The sequence below is a fragment of the Syngnathoides biaculeatus genome, chromosome 8, assembly GCF_019802595.1.
Source record: "Syngnathoides biaculeatus isolate LvHL_M chromosome 8, ASM1980259v1, whole genome shotgun sequence".
Lineage (NCBI taxonomy): Eukaryota > Metazoa > Chordata > Actinopteri > Syngnathiformes > Syngnathidae > Syngnathoides > Syngnathoides biaculeatus.
Genome location: NC_084647.1, coordinates 7341162 through 7360463, shown reverse-complemented (window position 1 = coordinate 7360463; position 19302 = coordinate 7341162). Strand labels below are relative to the sequence as shown.

General features: G+C 45.6%; 2 protein-coding genes across 4 annotated transcripts; both read left to right on the top strand.

The window, feature by feature from the left end:
• The first annotated feature begins 416 nt into the window (after positions 1 to 416).
• rnf168 (ring finger protein 168) lies at positions 417 to 8983 on the top strand. Of its 3 annotated transcripts, none has more exons than XM_061828116.1 (9): positions 417 to 435; positions 994 to 1123; positions 2457 to 2712; positions 2827 to 3028; positions 3113 to 3177; positions 5199 to 5354; positions 5886 to 5947; positions 6155 to 6227; positions 6918 to 8865. In XM_061828116.1, exons 3-9 carry the CDS (start codon positions 2530 to 2532, stop codon positions 7482 to 7484), a joined length of 1308 nt encoding a protein of 435 aa, XP_061684100.1. In that variant the 5' UTR covers positions 417 to 435; positions 994 to 1123; positions 2457 to 2529; the 3' UTR covers positions 7485 to 8865. The 3 variants fall into 3 exon arrangements, with proteins under 3 accessions (XP_061684100.1, XP_061684099.1, XP_061684101.1); XM_061828115.1 differs by lacking the exon at positions 417 to 435 and adding an exon at positions 753 to 864; XM_061828117.1 differs by lacking the exon at positions 417 to 435 and having other exon boundaries at positions 822 to 1123; positions 6921 to 8983.
• Positions 8984 to 10090: 1107 nt separating this feature from the next.
• clns1a (chloride channel, nucleotide-sensitive, 1A) lies at positions 10091 to 17195 on the top strand. The gene is made up of 7 exons (XM_061827443.1): positions 10091 to 10477; positions 12680 to 12816; positions 14112 to 14270; positions 14383 to 14496; positions 15721 to 15915; positions 16040 to 16103; positions 17007 to 17195. Coding segments are annotated over exons 1-7 (789 nt in total). The 5' UTR covers positions 10091 to 10358; the 3' UTR covers positions 17008 to 17195.
• The last annotated feature ends 2107 nt before the right edge of the window (positions 17196 to 19302 follow it).

The following is a 19302-nucleotide window of genomic DNA, read 5'->3' as shown; positions in this document are numbered from 1 at the left end:
GAAAACCACACAGACCACCTAGAACATGCAAACTCCACACAGGCGGGTCTGGGATAAAACATGGGACCTCATAAACGTGAGGCCAACGCTTTACCAGTTGTGCCGCCCGTTCTGCGTTCATATACTGTAAATAAAAAAAATAAAATAAGCGTGCTACACTGTAAAAAAATTACAAAAAAAAAAAAAATCCGTGGAGGCTGCCCAAAGTGAACCGCGTTGTAGCGGGGGAACATTGCGCAGTACAGTGAATGAAGTCCCTCCTCTTCCTGCACGGGGCTGGGTTCTGATTGGTCAGTCACCGAAATGAGTGACATTGCCAAGCAAAGAAAAACAAATCATTTCATAAGGATTCCTTTTTGAAAAAATAAAATCGTTCGCGAATTGATAACACTATTTTATACTTAACATGAAAAATGACGGGATCAAGTCAAGCAGGTAAGAACATTTTCTCAACAAAAATGGGCTGCACAGTTTATTTGATGTATTCATGTGATTTTTAGTAAAATTATATCACAACAAACACACCAGCATAAAAGATATTCAGACAAATTTAATATGAAATCAGCATACCTGTTACATCTGTGTAAATAGTATTTTTGTAACGATACTCCCAAATTTTAACTAAACAAGACATTTTTAGTGATTACAATTGTTTCACACAAGGATGATTGATATAACTAGCATTGACTTATTATTGCAACGTGTATACATTATACATAGCACGACATTTCAATGTATGAAATCGTTTGAAGATTTTTTTTAATGTTCAACCTGTCATCGTCCCTTTCCGACACTTCGTCATACTTTACGTTTCCATCTGATGCCGACTGCGCGTGCGCAAACGTCACTTGTGGGATTGGGCGGGTAATGGCAGGGATTTTTCCTCCTCACATTAATCAAATAAACACATTTTGTCAGTTCCTCGGTGTGAGGCGACGACATTTATCAATTTAACCGTTTTTTATAACCACTCTGGTGTTATTTCCTCCCTAGTGTTGGCTGCGTATGGCCCGGCGGGAGGCGTGTGTCCGGGCTAGCATGAGAGTTGACTGCTGCTTGTTTTTGTCCAGCAGCGAACTTTAGCAACGTCTAATAAAGACGTCGAGGGAACACGACTCAAGAGGTAATGCACGTTTGTTCAGCAACATTTGAATATAAGAATATTTTCTTTAAAAGGCTCCCGTTTCGTATTCTGTCGGGGGAAAAGTTATGACTTGCCAAACAATGCTAACTCGACTGCAGTGGTTCGCCTGATTTTAGCAGCTAACATTTCTACTGCCACTCTTCTTGCAACTAATGTGATTTATGTGTTGCTTTTGAGCTGGGGAATATTGGATTAGTGATGCAATATTTTCAGCCTTTCCTGGCTGGGGTTACAGTGCACCAAGACCGGTGGTGTGACAAAAAAATAAAATAAAATAAAATTAGACACTTAAAATCTGAGACTGGGATGTATCCAGCATGCAAGCCAGGGGGCGATGTTGCCCGTAGCATGTGTTTGACAGTTCGACACTTTTAAGAGAAGAAGATTATAGTTATGTTAAAAAAAAGTGTTTAGTTTGAGCTTGTATAAACCTGCAGTGTCTCCAAAATTAATACTCTGCTTTAAAATCAATAAGGATTTTTGGGGGCGATCAGAGAGTTAAAAAAAAAAAAGATAACCAATAACAAATTCTGATCATAAAATCGAGCAATGTTTCCATTTAAATGATCTGTTTATTTACTGTAAATTGCTCTAAAAATATATATACAATAATAATTGATGAGATAATATACATGTTTGATCATCTGTTGATGCCAGTGAGGCAGAGTGACTGCCAGTAAGTTCATGCACTAATTATTTGTGACATTTTCATTTATAAAATGTATTCCTCGCCTCAATAAAGGTAGGAAATTACTGCTGTGGATCAACTGGTAAAGCGTTGGCCTCACAGCTCTGAGGTCCTGGGTTCGATCCTGGACCTGCCTATGTGGAGTTTGCATGCTCTCCCCGTGCCTGCGTGGGTTTTTAACCGGGTGGGCACTCTGGTTTCCTCCCACATCCCCAAAAACACGCAACATTAATTGAACACTAAATTGTCCCTTGGTGTGATTGTGAGTGCAGCTGGTTGTCTCTCTGCGCCCTGCGAATGGCTGGCGACCAGTTCAGGGTGTACCCCACCCGCCTCCTGCCCGTTGACAGCTGGGATTGGCTCCAGCACTCCCCGCGACCCTCGTGAGGATAGGCGGCAACGAAAATGGATGGCTGCATATTCCTGAATAAAGTTGTACTTTTCCACAAAAAAGGTCTGGAAAAAAAATATACAGGTGAAGTCATATTTTAGTGAAAAGTTGAATATTTCCCCTAAAATATGGTTGTATATTTTCAGGAGAAAAAAAAAGTTGCATATTTCCAGGAAGTGTTTGCTGTAATTCACGTTCGATGGCCTTTTGTTGTCTTTTTTTGTGGTTTACAGGAGCAGTGTTCACTCCACCCCCCTCCAGCCTCGACGGGCCACTCAGGAGGGGAAACGAGGGCGAGGCGGGGGGATGATGCCGCCGGATCCGGATGCCGAGGCGGCGGTCCCGAGCCCGTCGGGCGGGAAAGGCGAGGGGAAGAAGGGCACGGCCGAGGGAGAAGAGGCCCTCTCCCTGGATGACTGCCTGTGTCCCGTGTGTTTGGAGATGTTTCTGGAGCCCGTGACGTTGCCCTGCATGCACACCTTCTGCAAGGTGACGACAGACAAAATAACGTTGACGAAAAAACCAAACAAAATGAGCCAGTTGCTCGCAAAACCGCACAAATGGCAGTGACGTTCGATGTCCGGCGTGGGCTTTTGCGTTCAGGCCTGCTTCCTGGACTCGGTGTACAAGAGCACGCTGTACTGCCCCGTGTGCCGCCGGCGCGTGTCCACGTGGGCCCGGCAGCACAACAAGAACAAGACGCTGGTCGACCAAAAGCTGTGGGAACGCATCCAGGTCAGCTTCCCGCTGCACTGCCAGCGGCGCCTCAGCGGCCAGGACGCCGACGACGGCTGCGGCCTGGCGGGTACCGTCCCGTAATAACTCTGGTGCACCGTTGTCACCTGAAGGTTTTGAGCTCATGTATATTGTGTGTGTGTCTGCGCGCTAGTTTTTTCCCCGAAGGTGAGTCAGCCCGGAGAGCTGAGACAGGAATATCAGGACCAGATCAGCAAAGTAAGTCGCACTTTGTCACGCTGCCGCCATAAAATGTCACTCATCAAATCATGCACTAAAGCTCGGGTGTCAAACCCCATTTTTTTTTTTTTTTTTCTTGTGGACCACATTGTGGTTCCGGTTTCACCTCATCTCATAGGGGTGTGACGTGAAGGTGAAACAATGCAAATATTTATGCGTCTCATCATATTTACATCATGAAATTATGATCTACTTTTGGAATCAGAAATACAGGGGAATGTATTTTTCAGCTATTCATGTTTGGTAACCAAAAAAATGCTTGTAATATCTCAACGTTATCATTTATAGTGACAATTTGAAATTTTGGTACAGATTTGAACCAAAAAAAAAAATCATGGAAGGTAATACACGTGATTTGCCTCCGTGGGCCACATAAAATCATGCGGCGGCCCAGATCTGGTCCCCGGGCCTCAAGTTTGACACCTGTACCTTAAGGTCTCTTTACACACACGCACACCCCCGGCAACACCCGCATTGTGTCATGTGATGGACGCCCTCACCGGCTCAATATACCATCTAAGCCGCTGCCTTCTTGATCAATAATTAATAATCATCAAGTCATCTAGCACTGTGCCACGGTCACTATTGTAATTGTTTTTTTTGGTTATCATGTATGATTCATGGCGATTTGAAATTTTTGTACAAAATCTTTACAACAATAATTGAAATTGACACTCTGGATTTGGCTTCACGGGCCACATAAAAATCACGTAGCGGGCCGGATCTGGCCCCCGGGCCTTGAGTTTGACACCAGGGCACTAAAGCTGCGGTAAACATTGGTTTGTGCAATTTAAGAAATGTCGACAACAGCAAACACAGGAGGCGACGCGCCCGTCGTAATGCGCAACCCTCCCGGTCGATGTCGAACTGCGCTGTTGGAGAGTCGTCGTTGATATGTCACACGACATGGACGGTATCCCAAAAATTGTTGGGCCGAACCGTTTTTAACTCCCACTCAGTCACTCAGGACAAGGTGCTCCTTTTTCACGGGCCTTCATCAACACGTCAGCACGTCAACAAGCTCGTCTGCTGATATGCCAAGATGCTTGGATGCTGTAAGAACTAGACGCAAAAAGAAAAGAAATACAGATTCAATCCGTATTAGACAAATAAATGACAAAAACACCAAAAACAATAAAGACACATCATGGACCTTCTGACCAAACGGAGTTCATTTACCGTAATTCCCGGCCTACAGTGGGCACCTGGTTATAAGCCTCACCGAGTACATTTGTAAAGGAAATACCGTTTGGTACGTACGTACGCCGCACCTGTGTAAAAGCCGCAAGTGCCCACATTGAAACACGAGATATTTACAAAGACGGTACACAGAGAGTTTAACGCTAGTGCCGCCGCGCTAACGCTAGTGCCGCGTTAACAAGGCTGGTTAAAAAAAAAACAAAAACAAAAACTGAGACACGGTAGTATCACGCTAGCGCAGCGCTAACAGGGCTGGACCGGTAGAAGTCACTTCCTCGGCACATATAGTCCACCGGTCTCACTCTGACCTTTTCTGCTCGAGTGCCGTCGTGCGGTCGTTAGGAAAAATGCACAAATTAGCCGCATTAACCGCAGGGTTGAAAGCCTGTGAAAAACGGCGCGGCTTATAGGCCGTAAATGACGGTATTCTTCTTGCTTCTCTTGCTATTCTATTCTAATCTAACTCTCGGGTAGTGTAGAGGAAGCGCACCAAAATAAACGTCCTGACACCGACAACGTTGGTGAACAAAGTTCCGCTATATAACCATGAAATAACAAGAACATAAATGACTTTTTAATTCAAATAAATCAATGAAATTCACTTTAGTATGAGCAACTGACGCTTATGGCAGCTACACTCTTAGTCATGCATTATGTCACATGACAAGAAGTCGTGTTTTTCCCCCCAAAAATACTTTGGGTCCAATATCGGGGCTAAAATCCTGTAGTCGATCCAGGCATAAAGGAGAACTTTGAATGCGATTTGGTCAACACTCGTGATTTGGTGTCGTCGTCGTCAGCTGTCCGAGGAGAAACGAGAGCTGGACGAGGAGGAGCGTCGGGCCAGCGAGGAGTACATCCACAGGCTGCTGGCCGAAGAGGAGAAGGTCCTGCTGGACGAGCAGAGGAGGAGGGTGGAAGACGAGATCCTGGCCAGGATGCTCAGCAAGCAGCTGGTGGGTCAGCGCCGGTCTTTGGAGACTTCCCGTGTTCGGCTCAACTCTTTGTTTGGTCAAAGGCGCCGTCTTGCCATGTGTTGTTGCCGAGATATTATGACGCGAGTTAGTTGAGATGCTTTGCCCTTTGCGGCGGCACGGTGTGGTCTGCCTGTGTGGAGTTTGCGTGTTCTCCCCGCGCCTGCGTGGCTTTTCTCCGGGTGGGCACTCCGGTTTCCTCCCACATCCCAAAAACATGCAACATGAATTGAGGACTCTAAATTGTCCCTAGGTGTGTTTGTCTCCATGTGCCCTGCGATTGGCTGGCGACCAGTTCAGGGCGTACCCCGCCTCCTGCCCATTGACAGCTGGGATAGGCTCCAGCATTCCCCGTGACCCTTGTGAGGATAAGCGGCTAAAAATATCAATAGATGCATAGCTTTTTGCCACCATCTTGTTTGCCTTGCTGACTTCAGGCGAGACGAGTGGTACCTTGAACTTGTCCGTTCTAGCAAATCCATCATCTTGCACCTTTTTCACTTTTTGTCGCAGAACGCTGCGCCCGGCGACGTTACTCCAGCCAGGAGGAAGGCCAGCACGGGATGCATAGACAAGTAAGCGCCTCATTTTAGCAGAGGAGAAAAACAAAACGCATTTTAAGATCAAACATCTCGTCTTTGCAAGCAGCCAATCGTAACGTCTGTTCTCCCCCCCCCCCCCCCCAAAAAAAAAAAAAAAAAAAAAAAAAAAACGAGCAACCGTCTCGGCGGGATGCGGCGTGATCTTCTCCAAGCGTTTACAGCCCGTGTGTCTGTTTTCAGGTTCTTGTGCCGACTTCCGTCCAAGTCGGAGCCGTCGGACTGCCGCTCGGCTTCCACTTTGTTTTCGAACAAGGTTAGTTCCACACCCCCCCCCCCCCCAAAAAAAAAAAAAAATCATCTGAATAAGAACATATTTATTGTCATTGTAACGAGTCAAACTTAACTAAAGATTTTAATACAATCTGCCACCTGTCTCTTTATAATCAGAATTATTTTATGATTCTGGAGGAAATAATGGAACTTTAAAAAGCGTAAAATGTATCAAATCAAGGATTTATTGGATCTTAAATAAATCTCACATTTTCTTATGTATTTTTAATTTAATTCTATTTTTTAAAAGGAATTTCATTTAAAGGTATTGCTTTGCTTTTAATTCCTTAAATTCAAATTATTTTAGTTAAAAAAAAACATGCAATCAAATGTAATTTCACAACTACAATAATGTACTTTTTTAATATACAGTATTTTAATGCAGTTAATCATTGTAAAAATGCAACAAGTAGATAATATCGAATATTAAACAATTATTTGAATTAGTTAAAAAGCCACTTTTTAATGTATTTTGATTATATCAATCCTTAAAATGTAAACGTATCCAAGAAGTCCAAAAACCTAAATCATCAGATTTTAATTATTTAAAATGTATTTTTCGAATGTATGACTCTAATTATTTTATGATAATTTCTTTGAAAAAACATGTCCATAAAGTGTGTGATTTATGGAGGGAAGCCGATTGTTGCACTGCTGCCTTTTTGTCTTCGAGGAGAACATTTTGGTCTCCGGCGGGGAGGGCCTCCATCAGGCGGACGTCTTCAGGACTCGGCGGGACCCCGCGGAACCCGCCTGTCCCGGTCCGGCCTCTCAGCTGGAAACGCGACGACGCGGGATCCATCACGCCGACGAAGGGACGTCCAAGAGGAAGAGCGCGGAAGTCGATGACGCCCTCACCAAGAGAGGGCGCTACTGTTCCCCCTCCTCTCCCTCCTCGTCGGCTCCCCCGCCTCTAGGGGGCGCGCTGGGGCTGCAGGCAAAACTGGAGGCCCAGCTGGAGAGCCGGCGTCAGCAGGAGAAGGCCGACCGGCAGATGGCGCTGCTCCTCCAGAAGGAGTTCGACCAGGAGCAGACGCAGCGACGCACGGACCGCAGCAAAGGCTCGGCCAACGCCTACCAGCTCAGACCCGGAACACCCGGCGCCAGCACCCAGAGTACGAGAACCTCCCTTCAGTCCCCGCCCTCTTCCTCCTCCTCCTCCTCTCGACAAGCGTCCGTCCCCCCGCCCCAAAAGCGACAGCCCACCCTCACTGACGTGTTCCCCGGGCTGGGCAGCTGAAGCCCCACAACGGGGACTAAAAGCAAACCAAGTTCAGCCTCCAGTACAGTGTCCATCTCCATTTTCCAAGTCGCTCATCCTCACAAGGGTGCGAAGTGCTCGCTTTTACTGTTCAGCATCCACAAATTCATGTTAGCATTTTATTTTTTTTTTTATTTTATTTTTTTTACAAACCTCCATTAGTCACTAGAGAAACTCTTATTTGGCTATTTTTGTGTTAAGGCCAAAGCGGTTCCATGTTGCTTTGCTCCCATTTTGCGACATTTATACTATCGCGTAGCTACTATTGGGTATTGGTAATTTTCAGGAGCCTTTCCTTTGGTATTCAATGAGAAAAATTCACAGTTTTTGTACTTAGGCCAAAGGCTTTTGTAATATAAAAGTCTTTGGTATGGAAGTAAATATGTGCCGCCAGGATTTGAATTTGAAATGTAAAGTGATCACATTTTCAATAGTGAGCAACAATTCGCCGTCTAAATTCAGTATTAAGAAGGCAGGGTTACTTCAGGTCAGATCCCAGCACCCAGCCAATCGCAGTTGCGTTTTCTTAGTCATGTGACGTCACTTACTCCGAAAGCTTAACTGGATTGGCTGGCTGTTCGGTTCTGACCTGAAGTAACCCTGCCTGGTGGCACAGACGGTGAATTTTAGACAGCGAATTGTAGCAACTATTAAAAATGTGACCAATTTACATTTCAAATTCAAATCCTGGTGGCACATATTTACCTCCGTACTTTGGCGCCATCCAGAAGGTTGGAATCGCAGTGAATCTTCGCACATTTGCAGTCCGGAATGTGCAAATTTGCCTGTTCACGTGTTTTCGGGGAAAGTGGTCTATTTTTTTTTTTTTGTTGTTGTTGTTGTTGAAAGCGAATGTTCATGTTCAACTGAGGTGAGGAGCTTCATTGAGTCAGGACATAGACTTGTCTAATAAAAAGAAAAGTGCTCTGCTGCCATCTTGGGCATCTGAAAGCAATGACAAATGTTTCTGGTAGGCCTGCGTGGCGTTAACGGTCATCGCAAACCGCCGTGTTCAGATGACGACACGCGTGGTTACGTGTGCTTCGCAGGCATCCCGCACATTTTGGAACGCACAAGACTGATAATACTGTTTGTGTTTTGCACTAAAGGACGAGAACATTTTGGAAAATTCATCTGCTGGTGGGAAGCGGCACCGGTTTTCTGAATGTCAAATGTTAAAAAGTAAAAACTGTTGTGAATCCTGGAAGTACGTCGATCCCACTCCAGGAACTCGATCTGCGTCATGGTCTGTTTTGGGTTGAGCTCCGTTTTCCAGCTGTGATGTCGCTTTTGTTTAAATCCTGCCATGTTTTAGTTTTGTAAAAAATAAAAATAAAGGAATGTTGTTAAAAATTCCTTTTTTTTTTTTCTCTGACGTGAAAAGAGTCCAAGGCAGTTTTCACGTGTGCAAAGGACACCACTGGGTAGATGTCATCGCGACCAACCGTGTCAGTAAAATAAAGGTGTCACGGAACAGTTTTCAAAATGATTTTACGTTTTATAAAATAGCTAAGACAAAAATTCACTTGTTTACTGTTTTCTTTTTTTGAAAATCTAATGTAAGAATGTTGCTTTGCCGTCATTTTGTGGAATTTACAGCGAATTTACAATAATTGCATATTCTTGGTTCGGCATTGGCAAATTTGACTTTTCCCGCATAATTTCGGGGAATCTGTTATTTACTGACAACTATTCTCTGTTTTGTGGTTTGGAAAAGTTGTGAACATAAAAAATTTAGTGCTATTTTCTATTGGCTCTAGCACTCCCGCGACCCTTCTGGGGATAAGCGGCTCAGAAAGTGGATGAATCTTTACTGTAGTAAACAAGAATTAATGTTGAAAACTGCAGTAAAAGAAGCCAAAATTGAGGGGAAAAGTATTAAATTACAGACCGTTTCCACTCCCGCAACCCTTCTGAGGATAAGCGGCTCAGAAAATGGACAGATGAATGTTTACTGCAGTAAACAAGACAAGAATTAATGTTGAAAACTGCAGTAAAAGAAGGAAAAATTGAGGAAAAAAATATTAAATTACAGACCGTTTGCACTCCCACAACCCCTCTGAGGATAAGCGGGTCATAAAATGGATGGATGAACGTTTACTGCAGTAAACAAGAATTAATGTTGAAAACTGCAGTAAAAGAAGCAAAAATCGAGGAAAAAAATATTAAATTACAGACCGTTTGCACTCCTGCGACCCTTCTGAGGATAAGCGGCTCAGAAAATGGACGGATGAATGTTTACTGCAGTAAAAGAAGCAAAAATCTAGGGAAGAAGTATTAAATTACAGACCGTTTGCACTCCCGGGACCCTACTGAGGATAAGCGGCTCAGAAAATGGACGGATGAAGGTTTATCCAGTAAACAAGTCAAGAATTAATGTTGAAAACTGCAGTAAAAGAAGCAAAAATCGATGGAAAAATATGAAATTACAGACCGTTTGCACATTATTGAAAGTGAACACAAACACCCTGAAAAGCTAATATATATATTTTTTAAATCTCGAAAGTTATTGTAACTGAGCAGTGTACTGCATTTTGGAAGGAAAATACTTTACCGTACCTATTATGACGGTCACGTGGGAGGTCTCGCGAGATCTCCCGAAGAGCTCAAATAACGTCCCACTTGTAGCGGCATCTTAGCTAATCGGCGAGCGTTTCACGCGGAACGAATTTCTTCCGTCTCGGGTTTTTGTGGACCACACGCCGAGTTCGGTTCTTTGAGCCACGTAAGACCACGCGCAGCCCGGCTTGGCTGTTTCATGTCGGCGGGCTGAATCGATAAACGCTCTGGATTTGTGGCGCTCCACCCACGCGCTAAGCTAAGCTAAGCGGTGAGCTTGTTGTCGGCGGCTCGATGGTTTTGCTGAAGAACCTGCGGCCTCCCACCGAGGGAGTTCGGCTCCAGCAGGCCGACACGGCGGCCGTCATGGACGGACACAAGCTGGGCAACGGGACGCTCTATGTCGCCGAAACGTGAGTCGGCGGCGCTTGCCGTCGTCAAACGCTTCTTTCCCGCATTTTCATTCATTTCCAACCCGAAGAAATATTTCATGGTGACTTTTTGCTATTGTCCAACGCGCTTGATGTTTAACTGGAAGATTGACAGCCGGGCCACAAAAATGTCGACCTCGGCAAGCGGAACTTTTGCTGTCGCCATCGTCGGAAAGTCCAAATTTGAACTACGCTAAGGTTTAAATTCCCAGTCACTTGGTTTTGGAGTTAAATTACTCTCTTTATCTTATCCTGTACTAAAGTAAACCTTTTTTTCAGAGCCGAGAACCCAATCCCAAGGGAATTAAAAATGGACGAAACCCAAACCGATTTAGGCCTCCTCTCCTCATTCCAGTGGACTGCGAGTCTTCCACAGAACAGTCTTATTTCACCCGATTTTCCGTTACATTGAAGCCCCTTTTTCAGTCCATATGGACCCATGATCTTGTACCGTACTTGTTTTGTCATTGTCTAAAACGCCCAAAACTGTACAAAGTTATTAACTAAGCTTGAAAATGTTTGAAAGTTTCAAATCGTTTCCAAGCCTGCTGACATTGTGCTAATCGTAGGCGAGTCGCTTTCAAGTGGAATTAGTGTGCCTCCTACTTCCAAATCAGTTGCCAAAGGTGAATGGCTTGCGAGGGGATGGGGGAAGTATTTCAACTTGTGAGTTTTTGTTTGTATTCCTCCGGTAACACCTTAGCCACGACACTCTCTTGCTTTCCACTGCACTCGGGTTAAAACGGTCTCGACCTAAGACATTTCGACTGTACAACGCCAGTCCCCGTCTGGCTAATGCTAGTCTGTGTTCGTGCGCCGGGAGGATCTTTGCATTTTTCGCCCTCCTTTTTAGACACTATGGCCAAAAAAGTCTTTTAGCAATGCTTCTGCAGCCAAAAGAGAATCCATTACCGTGGAAACGAAGCTCAATCATAAAAAGATTGGAGAAAGGAGAGATGCCAACACCACCGTGTCGGTCGACCGTGGCGACAATTATTAAAGACAAAGCCCGTATTTTAGCGAATGTGAAGGGTTCCGGTCCTACGTCGGCTACAGTGATCACAAAACAAGGTTCTCCGATACTTGTCGAGATGGAGAAGATTGAGGACCAGGTTCCTTGGCATGAGCTAAGCACCGCCTCCCCTTCTTCTTCTTCTTCTTCTCCATCCACCACTCAGCAGTAATGCTAAGTACGTCATCTTGTTCATTTCAGTAAATTTGTTCGTTATACAAAGTATTTTGATGTAAATTCTGACTTTAATGGTGGTAGCCGACTTAAGTCGAAATTCGAGTTAAGTCGATACTCTAGGAACGGGTCTCAGTCGTAGACCGAGCGAGGACTCCCTGTATAACTATCATAACATGGCCGCCATGTCAATTCAATCAAAATGGCTACCACGAAGGCCCGGGAGGCACGTCTTTTGGAGTTGGATCGAGTCATATTTGTATACCTGCGACCCTGGAAATACATAGCGCAACAACTAGCAGCTAATACTGAAACTTGAAACTAGTAGTCCTGATGGTCCATTTTATCCAATGCTTTATCGTGGTCTGTATAATCTTGGTTCCATTGTAGTTCCTTGGCACCGAGATTGCACCAAAAGAGTACCGTAAGGTGAGACCACGCCTCGTTATAAGCCTCACCCAGTACATTTGTCAAGGAAATACCGTTTGGTACATACGTACACCGCACCTGTGTAAAAGCCGCAAGTGCCCACATTGAAACATGAGATATTTACAAAAAAAGATGGTACACAGAGAGTTGAACCCTAGCGTTGCCACGCTAGCGGGGCCGGTTTTAAAAGTGAGACACGGCAGTAACGCACTCGCGCAGCGCTAACAGGGCTTCACTGGTAAAAGTCACTTCCTCGGCACATATATTCCACCGGTCTCACTCTTACCTCTTCTGCTTTGGGGCCATTAGGGGAAAAAAAATGAACAAATTAGCCGCATAAACCGCAGGGTTGAAAGCGTGCGGGGAAAAAAAGTCGCGTCTTGTAGGCCGGAAGTTACGGTATGTTAACGTTAGTTAGCCGTGGTTTTGACCAGAGCACAAAACGTCAGCCAATAAGACGAAAGCCCCCCAAAAGATGTGCGAGTTCGTCGAAACTGCGATGAAGCGGGCATTCACGGTATAATTAATATCGCGGGGTCAAGTTGACGCTTTCCTGAACTGTTTTGCAGGCGTCTGTCATGGTTCGACGGGGCAGGTTTGGGTTTCTGCCTGGAGTACCCCACCATCGGCCTGCACGCCATCTCCAGAGACGTCAGCGCGTACCCCCAGGAACATCTCTACGTCATGGTCAACGGAAAACTCAACGGTCAGGACCCTCGACACGCGCCGTTTGCTGATCATTCCTTCGGATTTATCAGTTCGTCATTGCGACCGCAGAAAGACTTTCGAGAATGATTGCTGAGTAATCAAATAATTCGATAGGTCGGCTCGGCAACAGGTGGCCCCGCCTTTTCTTAGCTATACATAATTTAAAGTCCGATAATACATGAGAGCAATGTGAGGATGGTGACTCAAAATGGACAAAAATATCTGCATGATTTCTGCACGCTAGTTGGAGAAATTTGATAGTCAGGAGAGAAATTATGTTACCCGTGGGCCAAAACTGCACTAGTTGACGTCTGGGTGCTAATTTAGTAGCAAGACTACTTGTGAAGTGCTAGAAATTAATAAGTGCAATTAAGCAGTTGTCAACAATTACACAGTATGACATGCGTAGATACAGTGAATACTCCGTTCTCGAACAAATCGGTTTTCGAACGAAAATTTTGAGATTTTTTTTTTTTGTTGTTGTTGTTGTTGTTTTTGTGTGTTTGACCGAAAATCTGTACTCAAACACGTGCGACAAATCCCGGAAATAACAAAGCGGGCCGACCAGCTGATCCACGACGCGGTTTGTGGTGAATTTCCCACGCCGCCGAAAAAACTCAAACATAACTCGTGCGGCCTGATCAGCTGACCCACGACGCGCGCTGTTCTGGGGAATTCGAACGCACCGCGAAAAAACCCGGTAATAACATAACGAGCGCGGCCCGACCAGCCGATCCACGACGTGCGTTTTTATTGTGTATAACGCAGCCTCTGTACACAGACATGAGAAATATCGATTCGGTTTCCGAGCAAATCGCATCTGGAACGGATTGTGGTCGAGAACTGAGGTTGTACTGTATAGACAAAACAATGACTAGTGGAAAATATGAAGTCATCCCGCTTGTGAAATTTTAATGCAAATTCAAAAGTAGCATTATTTTTGCTTGGATTCAAAGATAATGTATTAATTTTTAAACCATAATTTGAATTACCTCACTTCTGAATTTTGTAGCGCTATAATACTGTTCCAATCTCTTACACCGGTCATTAGCATATAATATAAACAGTTTGAGACCCAAGATTGACCCCTGAGGGACTCCACAGGCAATGTTCAAACACACAGAGCATCAGTTTTCTCATTTGGCAATTTTTTTCCGACTCCTCACTAGTTACATATCTTACTAATGTGTTTGAGGTGTCCTCTTTGTGAACACAGTGGGTGTGCTTGACTGTGGACCTTTAAGATGTGGAATAAATGTTCAGACGGCGAACAATATGCTTCCGTCCTTTCAGAGGACAACGAGGCAGAAATGGCGGAAAAGGCGGCTGACGAAGAGGATGATGGAGTGGGGAGTGAGGATGAGGAGGAGGAGGATAACGATGGCGGTGGAAATGACGACGAGGAAGGCGGCATCACCGAGATCCGCTTCGTGCCCGGTGACAAAGCAGCACGTGAGTTTGTTGTTTAAAGTTTTCGTGCCGTCTTGGGATTTGGGGGGGGGTTGTCAGTCCCATCCGCTCTTCTGGTCCTTTAATCCGTTTGCCCACACGGGTCGGCGTCCAGTGGAGTCCATGTTTGCGGCCATGTGCGAGTGTCAGGCGCTGCATCCCGATCCCGAGGACGAGGACGACTCCGACAACGACTTTGAAGGGGAAGAGTACGACGTGGAGGAGGCCGGTGAGTCGGACGCACTTCGGTACACGCTGGCCGACGATCGCCCATCGTGACTAACCCACCATGTCAATCAAGTGTTACTTACCAAAATGATTTTGTTGTTTTTATATCGACTTGGCCACACGAATTGACTCATTCGCTACTAGCTGTTTAAGAGCATTTTGACGCTGGTCCAGAGAAAATTGTCGCGTCCAAATGAGGAGCCAACCTACTAAAAGGAAGCGCAGGCTCTCGTCTCTCACCAGGAAAATAAATACCATCATTTCCGGCCTATAAGCCGCGACTATTTTCACACGCTTTCAACCCTGCAGTTTATGCAGTGGTGCGGCTAATTTGTGCAATTCTCTCCCCCCCCCCCTCCCCCAACGGCCGCACGGGGGCGCACTCGAGCGGAAAAGGGAAGAATGAGACCGGTGGAATATATTTGCCGAGGAAGTGACTTTTACAGGCCCTGTTAGCACTGCGCTGGTGCTAGCGCTGTTCTAGCGTGTTGCTGCTGTGTTACTGCCACGTCTCAGTGATATTTACTGGTAAGTTTTATTTTAACTGGCCCTGCTAGCATTAGCGGTAGCGCGGCGTTAGCGCTAGTGTTAGTGCTGTGCTAGCGTGTTGCTGCTGTGTTAATAGCGTGTCTCAATGCTATTTACCGGTTTTTATTTTGACCAGCCCTGCTAGTGGTAGCGCGGCGCTAACTTAGCGGTGATTACACGCTAACATAACGCTAGCGCGGTGCTAGCACGAGCACTAATGCTAGCACTGAGCTAGCAGGGCCAGTTGTAATAAAACTTTCTGGGAAATATCACTGAAACACGTTAGCACAGGGTTAGCCCTAACAGGTAGCGCGGCAACAGCGTTAGCAGTAGCATGGCGCTAGCGTTAAACTCTTTCTGTGTACCGTCTTTGTAAATATCTCGTGTTTCAATGTGGGCACTTGCGGCTTTTACACAGCTGCGGCGTACGTACGTACCGAATGGTATTTCCTTTACAAGTGTACTGGGGGACGATTATAACCAGGTGTCGGCCGGGAATTACGGTACTTGACGAATACACGCTGCACCTCGATTCCAGTTGGCGAATAGTGAATGAGGTCATTTCCTGCCAAACTTGCCCACCGTGATTGATAATGAAGTCAATCAATCAATTGTCTTTCCTTGCGTGTCCTTACAGAGGCCGGTAAGAGCGACTCGCCTTGTCACCGTGGCAACCGTCGTCCCTTTTAAACCGCAGGCGTGTTCCCGTCCCAATCAGAGCACGGCCACGCCGACATCCCGACGTTCTACACGTGCGACGAGGGCCTGTCGGCGCTGACCCAGGAGGGCCAGGCCACGCTGGAGCGGCTGGAGGGCATGTTGGCGCGCAGCGTGGCGCAGCGCTACCACATGGGCGGCGTGCGCACCGAGCAGGGCGACGCGCGCTGCGAAGGTGAGGCGGAAGGTGGAGCCGGCGCGGCGTGATCGAGATGTTTGACGCTGGCCGGCCCGACGTGTAAAAGTGTGTGTGTGTGTGTGTGGTGTGTGTGTGTGTGTGTGCGCGTGCGCGTGCGCAGAGGGCATGGAGGTGGACGCCGACCCCGAGGCGGGACAGTTCGAGGATGCCGACGTAGACCACTGGTTAGTTCCCCCCCCCCCCCCCCCCCACCCCACCCCAACATCCACACGTAAAAACAAATATTACACATCTGTGTACATAAAAGTTATATCAAACGTGAGATGGATATACTGTACAGTACCCCAGTGGAGCCCCAAGAACTGCGGATTCACCATTTGCAGTTACTTTTTTTCCCCAAAATATCCATTTTCTTAGCTGCTTATCCTCACAAGGGTTGCGGGGAGTGCTGACGGCCATCCCAGCTGTCAACGGGCAGGATTCGGGGTACACCCCGAATTGGTCCCCAGCCAATCGCAGGGCACATCGAGACAAACGTTGGAGTCACAGTCACACCTATGGGCAATTTGGAGTGTCCGATTAATGTCGCACGTTTTGGGGTTGTGGGAGGAAACCGGAGAAAAGCGACACAGGCACGGGGAGAACATGCAGACTTCACATGGGTGGGGCTGGGATTGAACCCGGGACCTCAGAACTGTGAGCCCAACGCTTTCCAGCTGGACCACCGTGCTGCCCTAAAACCCATCCGTCCATTTTCTTAGCCGCTTATCCTCACAAGGGTGACGGGGAGCGCTGGAGCCTGTCCCACGTGTCGATGGGCAGGAGGCGGGTGGGGTAACACCCTCAACAGGTCGTCAGCCAATCGCAGGGCACGTTGAGACAAACGGCTGCACTCACCCAAAAAAAAAAAAAAAAACAAAAACATATATATAAATTTTCCTGTAATTATGTGTCTCTTATCTGTGGATTTTCGCTCTTCCCGGTATGTGTTCCGGGTCCTTCCGCTACAATGTCCAAACTGCGCTAGTTAGGACTCCTTCCGCTGTACTGATTGGTTGTTTTGTGTGTGTGTGTGTGTGTGTGTGTGTGTGTGTGTGTGTTGTGTGTGTGTGTGTGTGTGTGCGCAGATGGACCCCCAAGTGCATCATCGGGAGCACTTCCTGTTCGTTTCAGGCACTTCCTGTTTGTAGCCGCCTGTCATCCCAACTCCCCAAACTAATTCATTCCCATCAAGTTACTTTGTGTATGGAAACATAAATGTGACATTGTGGCATCCTTTATAGGCAATTATCAATAAAAGATGACTTTTTCTACTATTTGTTTTAATTTCCATGTTTTTATTCACAAACCTTGTACTGAAATTCAAAATGTGAACAATTTTCATAATATGATTTAAAAATCCAGAGTGGCTTGCTAATGGATATGCTAAGCGAATATTTGTGATTGTAAAAATAGCTCATAACTTTCTCTACCTGTTATTAGAAATATACCACCCAAAACCGCCGAGGCTCATAATTCATAACTGTCAACATGCTGTATACAGCCGGCAAGTGCCATACATTTGAAGTGAGTCATTATTTTAGTTTAATAGTTTGATTTGAGAGCTGTTAATGTTCAACCTGCACGTTATTATTCATCAATATGGCAGCGGCTTAGATCGTGTATATTGAGCCCAGTGAGGGGTGAGGGCGTCCATTACATGACAGAATGCGGGTGTTGCCGGCCGTGCGAGCGAGCGCGGGAGTATAAAGACACCTTAAGGCACAGGTGTCAAACTCAAGGCCCGGGGGCCAGATCTGGCCCGCAGAATGGATTTTATCTGGCCCGCTGTGGCAAATCATGTGCATCAGCTTCCAGAATTTTTGTTCTTGTTCAAATCTGTACCAAAATTTCACAGTCATATCATAAATGATAAGGTTGGGATTTAACAAGCATTTTTGTGTTAGCAAACCACAATGAGAACCCCCCTTGATTTATGATTCCAAAACGAGTTCATAAATTTCATGTGCAAAAATGATGAGGCGGTTTAAGATTTTTATCGTTTCACAGCCATAACGAGGTAAACTGTAAGTACAACGTGGCTCGTGACAAAAATGTGTTTGACACCCCTAAGAAAACCTTGTTTTTGATGGCCACTTAGGCCTACAACATTTCTGCATTTGCGTTTATTTTGGAGATTCGCATCTATTTTTAGGTTGAAGCGCGTCGTAAGTGCTCAGACCACTGATCTCGAAATAAAATGAATTCATTATTCACATTTGCCCGTTCTAATGGATCCGGAACGAGGCCGTTTGGAATTCCCAATGCAGCAGAACTGAAGCCAACACTGCGCCTGCAGGAACACAAAACACACCCAACTCGTCACGTTTCACCACCCGTGTGCTTTACCACAGGCGCAGTAACGGTTCCTGTGGAACATTGAGGCACACTGGGAGCGGCGCGGTGCCGTGCAGACGTTGTACCTGCGTGCAAACGGGAGGTGCTGCGCATGAGGACAAGCCCGGGGCGTCGCTCGTGACGACGGAGGGAGACGTCACTGACAGAGATGGGGCGACCTCCGCGGACGCGCTGGCTGCCGCCCCCGAGCCCCAAATCTCTCGCAATGACCCCCCCCCTAAAAAAAAGTTATATTTAATAATAATAGAAGCCACCAGTTGAGGGTGTACCCCGCCTCCTGCCCGTTGACAGCTGGGATAAGCTCCGGCACGCCCCGTGACCCTTGTGAGGATAAGCGGCTAAAACAAATGGATGGATAATAATAATAATAAAAACACCGGTGTCGCGCAATCTGACCACGAGAGGGCCCCCTAGAACAATTTATTTCAGAATCACGATCCTGTACTGTATTGACTTTATGATTTTATCAAGTTTTTAACACTAATTATTCGCAATTATGTTTGTGTTTTTAGGCCTTTTTGTCAACTTGTTTCAAGCACACCTTCTTATTTGCGAGTTATTACAATCAGAATTTATTTTCCCACACATTTGACACATCGAAATGATTTTGCCGCTTTGTTTTCGTGTACTACAAGTTATTTGTATTAATTGTTAATCCGAAAATTGCAAAACCAGATGACACTTTTACAGTAAGTGTAAAGTATGCTATATATATATATATATACACACATATATAGCATACTTTACACTTATGCACTATATATATATATATAGCATACTTTACATTTATGTACTATATATATATATATAATGGATATTCAGCTGCTCATTCAACATTCGCAGTGAATATTTAATATATATATTTTATATTTAATTTATATAATGTGATGTTTATATAATGTATATATTTTTAATTTTTCGTCATCTCTGAGTGAGGTACTCTTTTTAGCCTCTAGATGTCACTATGGTTCAACTTCTACACTACACTCCACGATAGATAGATAGATAGATAGATAGATAGATAGA